This window comes from Pundamilia nyererei, unplaced genomic scaffold, assembly GCF_000239375.1.
Source record: "Pundamilia nyererei isolate P.nyererei 1_Seehausen unplaced genomic scaffold, PunNye1.0 scaffold00614, whole genome shotgun sequence".
NCBI lineage: Eukaryota > Metazoa > Chordata > Actinopteri > Cichliformes > Cichlidae > Pundamilia > Pundamilia nyererei.
In genome coordinates this window covers 3,001-20,017 of record NW_005188015.1, presented here as the reverse complement: position 1 = coordinate 20,017, position 17,017 = coordinate 3,001, and the positions used below count along the sequence as shown (strand labels likewise).

The following is a 17,017-nucleotide window of genomic DNA, read 5'->3' as shown; positions in this document are numbered from 1 at the left end:
TTTCGAGTTCACGTTTTGCCTCCGAGTGTCTGCACTTTGGGTCCACCATTCCTGCCTGCACACAGCCCTCACATGACAACCCTGAGGTATCCCTGAGCAAGGTACCGTCCCTACACACTGCTCCCTGGTGCGCCTGCTTAGTGGCTGCCCACTGCTTCACTGAGTGAATGGGTCAAATGCAGAGGAGTAATTTCCCCATGGGGATCAGTATTATTATTAAGAAGTTCAGAAATTGTTCATGTTTGAGGAATGTTTTTTCATTTCCAATAAAACAAAGCTTTACAGCTCTTCTCAGTGTCTCCGAGTCACATAACTGCAGCACAACTAAACATAGCAGTGCAATATTGATATTTGGATCAATCGGCCCATCAGTACAGCAGCTTTCCTGACATTTCTTTAAGTAGTCTTTAGGAATAGTTCTCCAGGCTTCTTCAAGCACATTTGAAGCTCTTCTTTGGATGTTGGCTGCCTTTTGTTTTTGTTCTCTGTCCAATTGATCCCACAGTTATGTTGAACTTCAGAGAGGCCAATTGAAGCAATTTAAGTTAAAAAAAGAAATCATGGAATATATTTCTCCATGACAACAACATCTTCCACTCCATGCAGGAGACTCTGAAGGCACTGAGCAGCTCCTTCAGGGGCAGGCTGCAGCACCCACGATGTGGGACAGAGCGATGCCACAGGACTTTCCTTCTAACTGCTGTCAGACTCCACAACAAAGACTTTGCAGATGACCACACACACGGACAAACACAATTCCAATACAATATGCCTTTGCTTAGTCTCTCTTATGTGCAATATTACTGAGTGCAATTTTTCTGATGCCATGCAATTTTTGGGTGAAGCTATTACTGCTTGGTCAGAATGTGTGTGTGTGTGTGTGTGTGTGTGTGTGTGTGTGTGTGTGTGTGTGTGTGTGTGTGTGTGTCTACAATGTTCTCGTTTTATTTACACATCCACTCTGTGTATATATATACACACACACACACACGCTCGCTGTGTACATGTATACAACTTGGCCAAGTCTACATTTAGTCTTACTTTAAGTTTCCATACATACATTTATATTCTTAAAATACAGATGTCCATATTTATATTCCATTTTACATGGTACATTCTTTAGACTGTACATTTGAACATTTTATTTTCCACTGCCTGTGACAAAGTATTTTTTTTTAAATTTCATTTAAATTGATTTGATTTTTTGTTTTTTTTCTTAATTTTTGCTGCTCTTAACTTTATACTGTCCACTTTCTGCCATGACCAAGTAGATTTCCCACTTTTGGAACTAATAAAGGTTTATCTTATGTTATCTATAAACCAAAATGTATTCTAAATATTAGACTCATCAAAGTAGATTTTCACCTAATAGCTGTTTGTATCATGGCCATAGAATAACAGTTTTTTGAAAATCACCTTGTTGAAAAGTTTGAAATTAGTTGTTTGTCATGTTGCCTGATGGTTGGATGCAAGGAGTAGACTGAAAGTGAGAGGACAAAAAAAAAAAACCAAACTTTGCAAGACATTAGGGAAGTCTGGAGAACTATTGGCTAGCTCATTGGTAGCAAAATATAAAGATAAGAGGGGAAGTTTCAGACTTTTGCACAGTACTGTTAAAGGGCAACAAATGAGGATCTTTACAAAAAAAAACTTTTTTTTAATTTTTTTATTTCCAACACTTGAAATAAAAATGTCCAACACTCATTAAAATACAGCTAGCTCAGGTTTCGTTAGGTGATACAACAGAAAGTTACAAAAAAAAAAAAAAGTAACAGTAGCAGTTTCCTTTTGTCTTAACTCCAAACATCACTCATCACAATAACATCTCATTAATTTATGGATACATTCAGTCTATTTGGCTTTCTTAAATTTGCCTGGTGTGGCTCCAGTTTTCTGCTTTTTCTTTGCTGATCCTTTAATCTCAGGTTCCTGACAAAGAAAAAAAAAAGCAGTATAGAAAGTGTCAGGACTAAGAAAAGAAATGAGTCTACACCAGCAGTTTCCTGTTTTTATAACGAGATCTAAATTAAATATGTCAGTCAAACACTTCTGCCTGCTTTTTATAGTTACAAGAGGAATAGAAAGAATTTTAAACACAGAAAAACAAACAAACAAAACAGAAAAAAGGAACACACACTCAGTACCATAGTTTTCTGACATGTACCTTTCGCTTGGACGACAGAGACCCAGTGACAGTGAAGAAAGAGTCCAAACGTCCCTGTGTGCTGCCCTGTCTGCTCTTCACAATCTTCTTACAGCCGTTACGGATCCTGTCCTCACTGCACACACATACACAAAATAAATAAAAGCTACTTATCCTATGAGCATGTTCGTTCACATATTTAACAGGCAAAAAAAAAAAAGAAAAAAAAAGTATAAACCTGCAAGATGAACACACTGTACATCAAATATCTTTTTCTAAAGAAGTGGAGGTGTCAGGCAGGAGGAAAAGAGAAGCACAGAGGAGGTTCATAGATGTACAAACCGGATTCCAAAAAGGTTGGGACACTAAACAAATTGTGAATAAGAACTGAATGCAATGATGTGGAGACGGCAAATGTCAATATTTTATTCAGAATAGGACATAAATAGGACATAAAGAACAAAAGTTTAAACTGAGAAAATTTATCATTTTAAAGGAAAAAAATGTTGATTCAAAATTCCACGGTGTCAACAAATCCCAAAAAAAGGTTGGGACAAGTAGCAATAAGAGGCTGGAAAAAGTAAATTTGAGCATAATGAAGAGCTGGAAGACCAATTAACACTAATTAGGTTAATTGGCAACATGATTGGTTATAAAAAGAGCTTCTCAGAGTGGCAGTGTCTCTCAGAAGCCAAGATGGGTAGAGGATCACCAATTCGCACAATGCTGCGCTGAAAGATAGTGGAGCAATATCAGAAAGGTGTTACCCAGCGAAAAATTGCAAAGACTTTGCAGTTATCGTCATCAACTGTGCATAACATCATCCGAAGATTCAGAGAATCTAGAACAATCTCTGTGCGTAAGGGTCAAGGGCGTAAACCCATACTGGATGCCCGTGATCTCCGGGCCCTTAAACGACACTGCACCACAAACAGCAATGCTACTGTAAAGGAAATCACAGAATGGGCTCAGGAATAGTTCCAGAAACCATTGTCAATGAACACAATCCACCGTTGCCAGCTGAAACTCTACAGTGCAAAGAAGAAGCCATTTCTAAGCAAGATCCACAAGCTCAGGCGTTTTCACTGGGCCAGGGATCATTTAAAATGGAGTGTGGCAAAATGGAAGACTGTTCTGTGGTCAGACGAGTCACAATTTGAAGTTCTTTTTGGAAATGTGGGACGCCATGTCATCAGGACCAAAGAGGACAAGGACAACCCAAGTTGTTATCAACGCTCAGTTCAGAAGCCTGCATCTCTGATGGTATGGGGTTGCATGGGTGCGTGTGGCATGGGCAGCTTGCATGTCTGGAAAGGCACCATCAATGCAGAAAAATATATTCAGGTTCTGGAACAACATGCTCCCATCCAGACGTCATCTCTTCCAGGGAAGACCCTGCATTTTTCAACAAGATAATGAGAGGCCACATTCTGCATCAGTCACAACATCATGGCTGCGTAGGAGAAGGATCCGGGTACTGAAATGGCCAGTCTGCAGTCCAGATCTTTCACCTATAGAGAACATTTGGCGCATCATAAAGAGGAAGGTGCGACAAAGAAGGCCCAAGACGATTGAACAGTTAGAGGCCTGTATTAGACAAGAATGGGAGAGCATTCCTATTTCTAAACTTGAGAAACTGGTGTCCTCGGTCCCCAGACGTCTGTTGAGTGTTGTAAGAAGAAGGGGAGATGCCACACAGTGGTGAGGCATCTCACCACTGTGGCCTTGTCCCAACTTTTTTGGGATTTGTTGACACCCTGACATTTTGAATCACCATATTTTTCCCTTAAAATGATAAATTTTCTCAGTTTAAACTTTTGTTCCGTGGTTTATGTTCTATTCTGAATAAAATATTGACAGTTGCCATCTCCACATCATTGCATTCAGTTTTTATTCAGAATTTGTTTGGTGTCCCAACTTTTTTGGAATCCGGTTTGTAGTAAAGGAGGACATGCAGAAGGTTTGTGTGACAGGAGGACGATAGGATTGGATGGAGGCAGATGATCAACCATTGAACGCAAAAGATGCCAGAAACACTTCATGTACAGAGACAACAGTGCCACCTAGTGGTCAAACATTAAACAAAAAGTGTGTGTAGTCAAAGTCACAGCAACAACAGATCATCTCAGTCAAACTAAGTAAATAGGTAAAGCAGAAGATAAGAATGAGTCAATATTTAGTTCACCTGAACTGTTTCTCTTCGCACATGAATTGGATCAGTCCTTCTTCATCCGGCTCGTTCCACTTCAACTCCACTGTAGAACAATCCACCACTTCTGGCTTCAAAAACAAACCCCTGGCTTCTTTGTACAGCCAGTCTTCTGGAGCAGGGTGCTTCTGCATAAAGACAAGCATTGCGCACAAACACAGAATCAGAACCAGCACCTCGCTCAGCTGACCAGCACCTCGTTCAGCTGACCCGCACTACAGACTACAGCAACCTTTAACTTACATTGGAATCAATGTTCTCTAGAATTTCTTCGATGCTGCCGTGCTGTTTGATGAGGTCGATTGCTCTCTTTGGGCCGATCCCCTTGATAGTTCCGCAGTAGTCACAGCCCAACAGAATACACAGGTCAATGAACTGGGATGGAGCACAGAAAGGAGGAAATGTCAAGAAAGACTGAGATTAATGTTGTGTTTAAAGCTCCACAGCACAAACATCTGATAGCCAGGAGAGTACCACCACATATCTTTGAACAAACAGCACAGCATGCTGACACGCACCAAGTGATAGTTGTGTCATCATGAGAGAAGCACGGGAAGTGCTTCAGATTTAAAGAGAAACTTATTTATATAAACCTTTGTAAAAGTCAGGAAAAAAAATTTACCTGTTCATTGGTCAGGCCGATGTCCTGCAGGATGCGATTGAAGTGGAACTCTTGAATAGGAAGTTTCCTGAATACATACAATAATGAACAGCTTATAGTTAATGACTACTATTTATGCTGCTATAGTGGGTATCAAACTACCAAATCCTAAAACCTCGAAACTTGGTTCAAATTTATGAATTTTAAGCGTGAACTTATTCATTTGAACCATCTCATATACACATATATTCATATGGTAAACATAAATCTGATGTAGAATTAAGGCAACAGCTTTAAGTCATTTCCACTCTGCTAATATCTCTGTCAAAGGCGATGCCGGTTCATACTTTGCTTCGCTGGCTGTGAGATGTCTGAGAAGGATGTTTGTCCCAAAGGTCAGCCCGTCCATATCCTCTGTTGCCGTGGCAAACACCTTCCCTCCTTTAACCAGAGCAGCACAGCTGGCCTCAGCTTCACATGGAGCCTTTAAGGAAATGAAAAATAAATAAATAAAATTACATCTAACAGAATGATACACACAATCTGTCTTAATGCAACTACCTCAAACTGCACTGCAGAATCCCAATTCATGTATATTTTTAAGCTTTAGGCATAATTTCATTACATTTCTGTCTTTCTCTGTGATTGACCCCAGCTGGACTGTGTAACTGTAACTTAGTAAGGGTAAGAGGATGAGAAGTCTGTTATATTGTTAAAACACAAATCATTCATGGGAGGGATGTCTCCAAACTGTGTAATAAGTGTGGAAATATTCTTGATGCCACAAAAATGTGTAGAAATAGAAATCTCACCTCAATGTAAGGCACTCCCATCAGGGTCAGGAGCTTCTTACACTCATCATTATGCTGCTTGGTGACTTTAACCAGACGCTTAGTGAACTTGTCAATGTTCTCTTGCTCCCCTGGTTTGAGAGAGAATAAAATCCAATTACAGTATTTTCCGGACTACAAAGCGCACCTGAATATTAGCCGCACGAGCTAAAATCAGGGGAAAATCCTGTTTTGTACATACATTAGTAGCACCTGACTAAAAGCCGCAGGGTTCAAAGCTTGTGCAAAAAGTAGCGGCTTATAGTCCAACAATTACAGTAGACTTTCATGCCTAAAGGAAAACATGTTCACAGACTTTCCCATAATAGTTGTGATATAGTCTGAGTTCAAGTTTGGTTTAAAAACTAGCAACTTCCAACAAACCATGCTGACTCTAAACTCTTTGACCAACAACCCCCCCCCCAAAAGTCTTTACCAATTTCTTGGGCCTGGGCAAGCATCTTCTCAGCTTCGGCTCTCCTCTCCCCTCTTTTCTCAAGCTAGAAGATGAAGACACGATCAGAATGAGAGAGAGCTGTCAGTATGAAACAGAGCATGTAAGGAGTTGCTGACATAAATGAGTGACAGAAATCCACTGCACTGAAAACAAATGTTACCATTTGCAGATGGGTGAGGACCAGAGGAAATCCTTACTCACCTCTGCTGACTTGAGCTGTGGGGGCTTGCCGTCAAACACATACACAGGTTTGATTCCATGTTCCAACATGCGGATGGTGCGGTAGAACATTCCCATTAGGTGGCTTGAAGAAAGGAGTAAAGGCAAAAATCATTCTTGTGTACTCAGACCTGAGCTACAAATCACTAAGTTTCAACAGAGGAACTACTGCATCTGCAAAGGATCTACAATTAGGTCCATCCATCCATCCATTCATCCATTCGCTTCCGCTTATCCTTTTCAGGGTTGCGGGGGGCGCTGGAGCCTATCCCAGCTGTCATAGGGCGAAAGGCGGGGTACACCCTGGACAGGTCGCCAGTCTGTCGCAATTAGGTCTTCTTATTCAATTTTAAATGTTTATTGTTGCAGCAGTACCTTGTTGTCTCTCCATCTTCATTTTGTAGAACGTTACCATCCTGTCGCACAGCAATCAGAAACTGGTAGATGCACATAGAGGCATCAATAGCAATTTTCCTGCCTACAGAAGGTGAAAAGAGGTGCTTGTTCAACAATGACATAAAGAGTTAGCATTCCATCATGCACCATACAGACTGTATGTTGCAACAAACTGAGGGTAGACCGACACTCATGCATCACTTATGTATAAGCAGTGTATTCTGGAACAGTTACCAAAGAAGTTCTTTATGTCTTGCTCTTTAATGGCACCAGGGGCCTGGTCAGCAATTAGCTTGGCAAGTCCGTGTATTCCCATTGTGTCAGAATATCTGAGAACAAGAGAGAGAGTGAAGCTCTTGGATTAACATGCTGTGTCATTTCCATCCCAACTGCATTTCACAAAGGCCCCATCACTGGTGCAGGTCTGCAGAAGCTTGAGAAAACAATGAGGTCACAGTACAAGTTATTTACAAATACGAACCTTTTTTTTTTTTTTTAACGGAGGCTTCGTATCAATTAAAAGACGAGCTCCACGTCATTTGTTATCTCTCAGCAATGTGTGTGCCAGGTTTGTGAATTTACAATGATCTTTAAATCGACGGGTTCATGTAAGCAAACTGGAGAGCAGAAATGTGTCCTGGCTTTGATCTACTAGTGTGTACCAGCTGACCTCAATGAAAATGCCACAGGATGTAGCCATCTATTATCAAAGCTAGCTTTCAGGTTATATAATGTTAACATTTACAACGGACTCACCAATTTAGTAAAACGCCTCAGCTCGTGCAGCTACTCCACGTCCTAGAGCGCGAGGAATTGTGACTGTTTCGCGGGAAATCAAATAGCAGGCATTTTCTATCGATCTATCGAGCGCCGCACTTCCAGGTACTCCTAAAACCCGTGCATCGATAGTGCAGGGTTTATTAATCAGGCCTGAGTTCCGACACGGAAGACCCGCGAAGGCACTGATTGGTTATTTACCGTTGAAGGAAATCCGGTTTATTGGAAAAAGGGGGAAAAATAACACCGTCGAAAGCTGCGAACTCCTACCTTTTAGTTCATAATTTCCCGAGGCGTTAAAGACCGTAAATACTCCACGTTTATTTTACATTGCTTGTGAGTGAAATTTGTCACCGGCTGGGATTAACCGGTAACATTTCAGGTGTATTCTTGTTTCCCCGCCCAATCCGGAAAACTCAGCCGAGTCGTCGTTATTTTTATTTTGTAAGGTGACGTGGAGTCGGAGCTCTTCTTCTTCTTCCACACTGGCCCATGTGTGAATAAAAGTACTCAGTGTACCCGGATATGAAGGTAGTGATATTACGTTTACACAAAGTATCAAGAATTTCCAAGATGCTCGGCTGTAAGGCTGAATCTTCACACTGAGCTCCAGTGTAGCGGAGAAGAGAGCAGCCTACTGGGGCCTGAAGTCCAAGGAAGCCGGCGGACAGACAGATTTTGTTGGATCTGGAGCATCGGGACTGACGACGGAGAGAACGGTAGATCGACTGTGTTGATTTCGTTGTTGTAGTCTTTTTTTTTAGCGAGCATGTGCTTATTTGGAGTAAAACAGTGTTGATGTGGATGAATCGCTTGCTTTACTTAATTTAAGGAGGCCCCCTTTGATTATAAGCATACTGCTGTCCACAGAAACAGGACAGAGCTTGTAGTGTTGCGGACCTTGCTCTTACTGCTTATTACAGTTCTTGTATATACTATTACTTATCTCGCTGTGTGAGGCATTTCTGCCTGTTTCTGCCTGTTTGCTGCTATTATTCATTCAACTGATTTAACTCTTTTGGCTTGAGTCTTTCTAAATACTTTATGGGCTTCTTATGTAGTCCTGTAATTAGTAAAAAGTTCAGATGTGCATAGAGCTGTGACGCTACTCTTTAGTTCGTCACAGGGGACGATCAAAAAGTGATCTGGCTTATGTCAAAGGCATTGCAACTTTACCACTCAGACCAAATTTGCATTGCTGTGAAATTCAACACTAATGCCACATCAGCAATAACTTTAGGTCGCCCTTCTGAAGTTCTCCTTCTATCATTTGCAAAAAAAATGTGAGGATTGTGGTTTTTCAGGAAATGTGGTTGATAGGGAACACATTTGTGTGCTTTGTAGAGTATGCAAATGAAAGGGGAGGTGTGGCATTGTATATAATGCGTCACCATTCCAACACAAACTTAATACATGTTCATATGAAAGTTAAGCATAACATGAACACTAATGTTTGTCTAATATACTTTGAAATTGAAAGCAACTCTGAAACTCTGCACCTGGATGAAAACTTAAGCTCTGAGCAATGTTACTTATTTTTTGCTCTTGTAAACTCCAACATACAGAAATTGACGGTGCTTATTTGATTCCAAACCCTCTTTTGGGCTGATGAAACTGATGAAATGCATTGCAATTCACTGTGGTTACACAGCATCTGTATTTGAGCCAGTTTCATCATTTTCTGCTGTGTTTGTTGAAGCATCGCAGGAATGACGTTGCATAAAATTGTGCAGTTCTACCTCTCTGCGTTAAGATAATTACGTGCCACATTTGAAGTGCACAAAAGTGAGAGACAGGCTAGCTTAAAATGAACCTGAACTGATAAGCTGTCGTGTTTTCAACAGGGGCCATGTGTCGTGGAACAGGACGCCCGTCAGGTGGCTGTCAGAGGATGATGCTGCACTCTGTCTTGATCCTGTTCTTGTTCTTAGGCTGGGCCCTTGGTTACAAGATTGGAGACAATGTGACTCTTTATGTCAACAAAGTGGGCCCTTATCATAACCCCCAGGAGACATATCACTATTACACATTGCCTGTTTGCAGGCCGGAGAAGGTCAGTGTTAGTTCTGTGTCACTGCGTGGTGTTGGTCTGTTGTAACAAAACAGAGGAACTGGAGACATGTCGATGAGAGTGTAATGATAATATCTAAATCTCAGGGCTTACATCTCCAGTTCCTGTGAACATATTTTTATCTCAGAGTCCAAAGAAAAGACTTTACTATGTTATATTTTATCCCTTATCTGTTTGTTTCTACGTGAGGATGTGATATTGAGGTGAAGTGTTACTCCCAACCAAAAAATCTGAAAACACGTATTAATTCATGTTGAGTAAAGAAGTGTCTTTTTATAGAAAGATCATGGCATTTTCTTGTAAAAATGTGATAAAAAATGACATCTTGAAACATAAGAGTAATAATAATAATAATTTTGTGTAACTGATTTGCTGTTAGGAATTCACACATTCCACCAAAACACAAGCTTTTCCTTTAAGTTGATAGTTTATTTAATGGCTCACAGGTTTAAGGGAAAAGTCATTATTGGAAGCTTGATTGTGTTGGTAGCAGTTTAGCCTGCATTTTCAAAGGCCGGAGTAACATTGTATTGATTTTTATTTAGCTGGCAGTTTTAAAATAACTGCTCTCAGAATTATGATCAACTAATCTGGCACTTTTTTAAACATCCTGTATATTAAATGCTAATACTTCTTTCATCAGGTGCATCATAAGTCTCTGAGCCTGGGAGAAGTGCTGGATGGTGACAGAATGGCTGAGTCTTTATATAACATCCGCTTCAAAAAGAATGTGGAGAAAACAATTCTCTGCCAGCTCACTCTTTCAGAAAAACAGGTATTTACACGAGTAAATTTGTAATAGTTAACATGCTTAACATCAGAAAACTGGTTGGTTATAAACTGCAAACACTGAAAGCTTTGACCAGCACCGCTTACAAATGAAACAAAAATGCTATTCTACTCCTCAACTCGAGTTTCCCATACAGAAAACTGAAAAAGGTGACCTCTAGCGGCAACATGGGGTATTAACCCAAAAATGGCTCCTACAACCAAGGTATGCAAAAGAGCATCTCTGGACATATAAAATGACAGTAGAGTGGATGGGCTATAGCACCTGTCAGGACAGCAGAGGCTACAGTTCACACAGGCTCACCAAAGACTGGAGAAATGTTTCCTGGTCTGATGAGTCAGAACTGGCTGACCACCTCCGTATACCATCTTCTGCTTCAAGGAGGTTAACAAACCATGTCACAAAGCTTAAATAAACATGGCATTGACTGTGCTCAAAATCTCTGAAGAATGTTTCCTGGACCTTGTTTAATGGAAATCAAGGCCATTCTCAAAGTGGCCAGAAATTATGTGCAAACGGATTTCCTTTTTAGATCTGCTGTTCTGTAGCAGTTATTTTTTCTTTTCCTGGATAAGATAATAAAACTAAAACTTTTGGGGTTTTTTGCATTTTATGGAAGTCTTTCATCCTGTGTTACCTTGGATACATGTATCCGTATCAGGATCGAATCCCTCTTGATATTTGCTGTTACACCTGTACTTTGTTGTATGCTGAACCTTGGAGTCTGTAAAATAGCAGTTTCACATAATAAACATCTGTACAACTTTAGCACAGCTGTTTCATTATGTGAGGCCACAACCTTGTTCTAATAAAAAAAAAAAGAGGGACAATACATATTAATGAATATTTTAACAAATGTAAATGTGCCAGATTATAGCCCTTGGCTAATTTTCATCTGTAGACTCTGCCAGGTTGATGTTACATACAAGTTAATAGCAACATACAGAGACACTATTTCTAGACCATGTATATCGACAAGGACAAAAAACAGTGATCCCATCATATTAGAACAAACGATGACAACAACTACTGCTTAAAATATGTCATCTGTTAACTGTTGGTGCTTGTTTTTTTTCCTTGGTAGGTGGACGAGCTTCGTGAGGCCATTGAGGAGCTGTACTACTTTGAATTTGTCCTGGACGATATTCCAATTTGGGGTTTTGTAGGATACATAGAGGAGAGTGGTTTCCTGCCTCACAGCCACAAGGTAGAAACTATAGAAATGTTTTATTGATATGCTAAGCTTTTGGTAAACCAAACTAAGCTTCATTCCTCTTACTTCTAAACTCCTGCCTCTTTTCTGTTCTATCAGGTGGGTTTGTGGACTCACCTGGATTTCAACATTGAGTACAACGGCGACTATGTGATCTTCGCCAATGTCTCAGTAAAAGACGTTAAGCCTGTTCCATTAGAGGAGGGGGCAGGTGCAGCAGTGGGGGGCGTCGGAGTAGGAGGAGGCAGCCTGACGGTGACCCATACCTACAGCGTGCACTGGTTTGAATCATCTCTGCCCTATTCCCGGAGAGCCGAGCGTCTCAGAGACTACTCGTTCTTCCCCAAAACACTGGAGATCCACTGGCTGTCCATCATTAACTCACTGGTGCTGGTGGTGCTGCTTCTTGGCTTCGTCATCATCATTCTCATGAGAGTCCTTAAGAATGACTTTGCTAGGTGAGTAAGTGATGCAAAGACAGTGAATAATGCATTGCTTGAATATAAAAGACAAAACAAAATGTCAGGTCTCTTTGTGCCTTTAATGTGGTTTAATAATGGGTTGGCTGAGCACAGAAGGTTGGAGGTGCAATTCCCAGCTGCTTCAGTCTGCCTGCCAAAGAACCCTTGGGCACAATACTGTAGGAGGCCAAAGTGAACCAAGAAAGTCTCTCCCACAGCATCACACCACCACTACCAGCCTGATTTGTTGATATAAGGCATGCTTTCACGTTGTTAACACCAAAATCAAAAGGCCAGACAGTTTTTCTAGTCTTCTCATATCTGACTTTGGTAAGCTGATTGAGATTGTAGCCCCAGTTTCCTGTTCTTGGCTGACAGGAGTAGCACAAGTGAGTTCTGCTGCTTTACGCCCATCTGCTTCAAGGTTGGACATGTTTTTTATTCAGATGCTCTTCCACGTTGGTCGTGACGAGTGGTTATTTGAGATACTGTTGCCTTCCTGCCAGCTCAAAGCAAAGCAATGAGCAGCTTACTGGATATTCTCTTTTTCAGACCATTTTCTGTAAAACCAGGAGATGTGTGTGCAGGAAAATCTGAGGTTTTCCTTTCCTTTATTTTATATCCTTTTATCTGTTGAACACTTTAAGGGCTTTTGTTGTTTTTTCTGTCTCCAAGCTCTCATTTTACTATGTTTAAATAAAAGCTTTAATTTGAAGTTTAGTCCTTAATGTAGTTTCTTTTTGGCCTAAATGTGCAAAATTGTATGCAATTCCTGGACCTGTATTACCTGCAAGACCTGTAAATATAGCAGAGACTTTTCTTGCTCTCGTTTTGGTTCTCCCAGTGATAAAAATACTTTGCTTTCACCTTCAGGTACAATGTGGAAGAGGAGGGTGGCTGCGATGATCTGGACCAAGGAGACAATGGTTGGAAAATCATCCATACTGATGTATTTAGGTTTCCTCCTTTCAAAAGCTTGCTCTGTGCTGTGCTGGGAGTTGGGGCTCAGTTCCTTACCCTTGCCACAGGTGAGTATTGACTCTCAAATTCACAAACACAATGAAACACTGGCCTGTTAAATCCCAGTGAGGTGTCTTGTTTTTTTTATTCCCTTTGAAATGGAGCATTCTGGTTTTCTGAGCACCTCTATCCCATAACAACAGTCTTTGTCCCAAGCATTAGAGTAAAAGGGAAAACCTGAAACTTGTATATACATAAAGGGCCTGTGATAATCACCTAAATATGTCCTTTGTTTGCTTTAGCGATAATCCTCATGGCATTGCTGGGAATGTTCAATGTGCACCGCCATGGCGCCATCAATTCAGCATCCATCGTCCTGTATGCTCTGACCAGCTGTGTGTCAGGCTACGTCTCGTGCAGTTTCTACACACAGATCAACGGCCAGCGCTGGGTGTGGAACATCATCCTCACATCATCTCTCTTCTCCGGTAAGTGAAAATGGAAGCGACCCGGCATTTAAAAGCACATGTTCACGTGTCAGTTTCTCATCAAAGGCTGTGCGGTTGGTGTGCGTGTTTTTCGGCCTCCTAGCAACACTTTTGAAATGCGAAACAGTTATCTGCCGCACTCAAACCTCGTGTTGACCATTTACAAAGGAGCTGGCAGGTTAAAGATTAAAGACTTAATGTCTGATTTAGTTAGATAATGAGATATTTCCATTCTCAAATCTGCACTTGGATGTGGTCAGTTTTCGTGTGCTTTTTTTTTTTAAACTTTTGCAAAATTGTTTTGAACAATCAATATAATTGATTTTGATAGTATTTTGCGGGATGACTTGATGGTGAAGGTAGACACCATGTGGGCACAGATGGTCTCTCCAGCTGATCTCTGGTTTGTTTCCCAGTTGGGCTTTGTGCTGAATGCCATTAACCTACTCTTTGTCACAGTTTTTCATAACTATGTTATTAAATATAAGCTTAAAAACCCTCAAAGTAAATGAAAGGAACTTAGTTGTAATATTTGAATGTACAATCCACCCAGTAAATTATTTACTCATGAATCTGTGTTCACTTTGCAGTATTTTGTTCACGTTCCTTATGACATAATGCTATCTAGCAACCCTCAAAGGAAACATTACATGGATTATTAGATGCTTCTCTTTTATTAACTTGATTATTCATCCCTCCAGCTCCACTGTTCTTCACGTGGAGTGTAGTGAACTCTGTCCACTGGTGGAGCGGCTCTACTCAGGCTCTGCCGGCCACCACCGTGCTCCTGCTGCTGGGCGCTTGGTTGCTGGTGGGCTTCCCGCTAACAATCATTGGTGGCATTGTGGGAAAGAACCGAGCTGGCAGCTTCCAGGCACCGTGCCGCACCCGTAATATCCCCAGACAGATCCCGACTCAGCCCTGGTACAAACATACGATTGTGCACATGGCCATCGGTGGCTTCCTTCCCTTCAGGTGAGCTGACCTCAGGTGTTTAGTCAAGGGGAGATTTGTAGAAGTGTACTCATAGATCAGAGATTAGAAAAAGTGACAATAAAACACTTTATGGTTTTAATCACAAGTAATTAACATTAGACTTGTGAACTATTAAAGGGAAACCCATCATCCAGAGCCCTAGGAAGATAATAGGCAGTTATTGCAAAAGTGAATTTTTTTGTTTTGTTTTTTTTATCATCTCATTTGCATTCACATGTTTTATAGATCACTGCTCACTATTCACTAATGTTTCCTGTAATTAAAACTAAACAGGAAAATATCCAGGAACTGCTGCACTTCATTCTTTTTTTCTTTCTTTTTTTTTAATGCACCATTTACATAAGTATACATCGAAGCTGAATTTAGATTGATTGACTTCCGTAAAATAAACTATTAGAATTACTCCCTCTCATTTTTGGATTTTTAACTCTGTTTTCCATCCAATCTTTCCCTAAGTGCCATCTCAGTGGAGCTGTACTACATCTTTGCCACTGTTTGGGGAAGAGAGCACTACACGCTGTACGGTATCCTGCTGTGTGTCTTCGCCATTCTCCTGTCTGTGGGCGCCTGCATCTCTGTGGCACTGACCTACTTCCTGCTGTCTGGCGAAGACTACCAATGGTGGTGGAGGAGTGTGCTGAGCACGGGATCCACCGGCATCTTCATCTTTGTCTACTCTGTTTTCTACTATAGGAACCGGTCCTCTATGAGCGGCCTGGTGCAAAGCACTGAGTTCTTTGGGTACTCCCTGCTCACAGCGATGGTCTTCTCCCTGATGCTGGGCAGCGTGTCCTTCTGGTCCTCATTGGCATTTATTCGCTACATCTATCGTAGCCTCAAGATGGACTAGAAATTCAATTTGAAACACGCAACTTAAAACAGACATTTCCACTTAGCACACAAAGACAATCTTCATTCTCCTCTTTTGCTTTTTCACTCATACACACCTGTTGCATTAAAGTGAGGAGAAACAGGGGCCTTTTCCTTGATTTAAAAGGGGTTAATAGTTAAACTTGGACAGCGTGCTGGATTGGTGAAAGCTCAGATGAGTTTGGGGCTGGAATCGCATAGATTTATGATAAAAGGGGATATTTCAACACAAAGGGATGATTGCTTCCCATCAGGGATAAATGGGTAAATTGTTGGATTTGCTACGTGAGTGAATGGATTTTTTTCAGACTGCAGCATCTGATTCCCGCTTCATGGTCCATCACAGTTATGCTGGAGCTATATGTCCTAAATTTCCCACAATATACTTTACCTACTGAGACCAGCAGAATGGTACTGTAGTTTTGGCTTATTGTGCAAGAGCTATTAATAAACGCATTGTTTTGCACTGGCCTGTTTGAGCTCCACATGGCCTTGCAGCGGATAAAAAGAATGATGCCTTTTAGATTGAAGTTGGTGGGGAAGGGAGCAATATTGTAACTGTATTCTGTGGTCTCCATTGACTGTGATTTTGGTTCTGATGTAAATATAGTCTTTACAGTAAAACTCTTTTTAATACAATACTGCCAGTGTTCTGGATTTTTCCCTCTTCAGTCTTGTTTTGTCACAACTGTTGAGTAGAACTTTCTTCATACTCACACCAGATCCTAAGAAATGCTATATAACCTCAAAATCTATAGTGCTATGCAAAAGTCTCATGCAGTCTAATTTCTTTTTAGAAAAATGTGAAATGGTTGGAGCAATGTTTTGAAAAGTGCAAACGTACATGGAACTGAGCCATCTTCTAATTTCTTTAAGAAGTCTTCAGGAATAGTTCTCCAGGCTTCTCGAACGACATTCAAAGCTCTTTCTTGGATTTTGGTTGCCTTGTGTTCAGTTTTCTGTCAAGATGATGCTACACTCCTTCATGTTGGGGTCTGTACTCTGGAGAGGCCAATCCATAACTCATAATTCCATTTTATCACAACTGTTTCCTCAAGACTTTTTGTACTGTAAGAGGCCTACATTAAAAGAGAAAAACCCCAATAATCAGACAAGCACCTATGAGCAAGTACTTGGTGACTGCGGGAAGAGCAAAACTAGAGGACGAAATGTTTGGCAGAACTAGATTCAGAGAGGGGTAACCATCTGCCGTAAGTGGTTTAGCTTAGAGGAGGATGACGGGACAGAAGACACATGGTGAGTGAAGAAGAAACACTCATCACAAGAAGCTAGGTTAATTGCAGGATCAATCCTACCTTAGGATTGAGGCCTGATTATCATTATCACCTGATTTAGCCCTAACTATATGCTTTATCAAAAAGGAACATGTTTAGCCCCATATTAAGAGTGGAGAGAGTGTCTGTCTCTCAAACACAACTGGGAGCTGGTTACAGAGAAGAGGGGTATGCAAGCTGAAGACTGCCTCCCATTCTACTTTTGAATTTCCTAGTAAGTACACAAGTAAGCCAGGAGTCT

At 40.9% G+C, this 17,017-nt stretch overlaps 2 protein-coding genes across 2 annotated transcripts; one reads left to right on the top strand and one right to left on the bottom strand.

The window, feature by feature from the left end:
- Positions 1 to 1,651: 1,651 nt before the first annotated feature.
- fen1 (flap structure-specific endonuclease 1) lies at positions 1,652 to 7,729 on the bottom strand. The gene is made up of 12 exons (XM_005754635.2): positions 7,612 to 7,729; positions 7,090 to 7,184; positions 6,835 to 6,937; positions 6,442 to 6,544; positions 6,220 to 6,283; positions 5,766 to 5,875; positions 5,301 to 5,437; positions 4,975 to 5,041; positions 4,596 to 4,727; positions 4,329 to 4,480; positions 2,165 to 2,279; positions 1,652 to 1,929 (listed from the first exon to the last, which is right to left on the bottom strand). Exons 2-12 carry the CDS (start codon positions 7,169 to 7,171, stop codon positions 1,852 to 1,854), a joined length of 1,143 nt encoding a protein of 380 aa, XP_005754692.1. The 5' UTR covers positions 7,172 to 7,184; positions 7,612 to 7,729; the 3' UTR covers positions 1,652 to 1,851.
- Positions 7,730 to 7,838: 109 nt separating this feature from the next.
- tm9sf1 (transmembrane 9 superfamily member 1) lies at positions 7,839 to 16,122 on the top strand. Its single transcript, XM_005754636.2, has 9 exons — positions 7,839 to 8,351; positions 9,477 to 9,685; positions 10,347 to 10,478; positions 11,578 to 11,700; positions 11,806 to 12,164; positions 13,041 to 13,195; positions 13,430 to 13,615; positions 14,317 to 14,590; positions 15,068 to 16,122. Exons 2-9 carry the CDS (start codon positions 9,482 to 9,484, stop codon positions 15,459 to 15,461), a joined length of 1,827 nt encoding a protein of 608 aa, XP_005754693.1. The 5' UTR covers positions 7,839 to 8,351; positions 9,477 to 9,481; the 3' UTR covers positions 15,462 to 16,122.
- Positions 16,123 to 17,017: the final 895 nt, after the last annotated feature.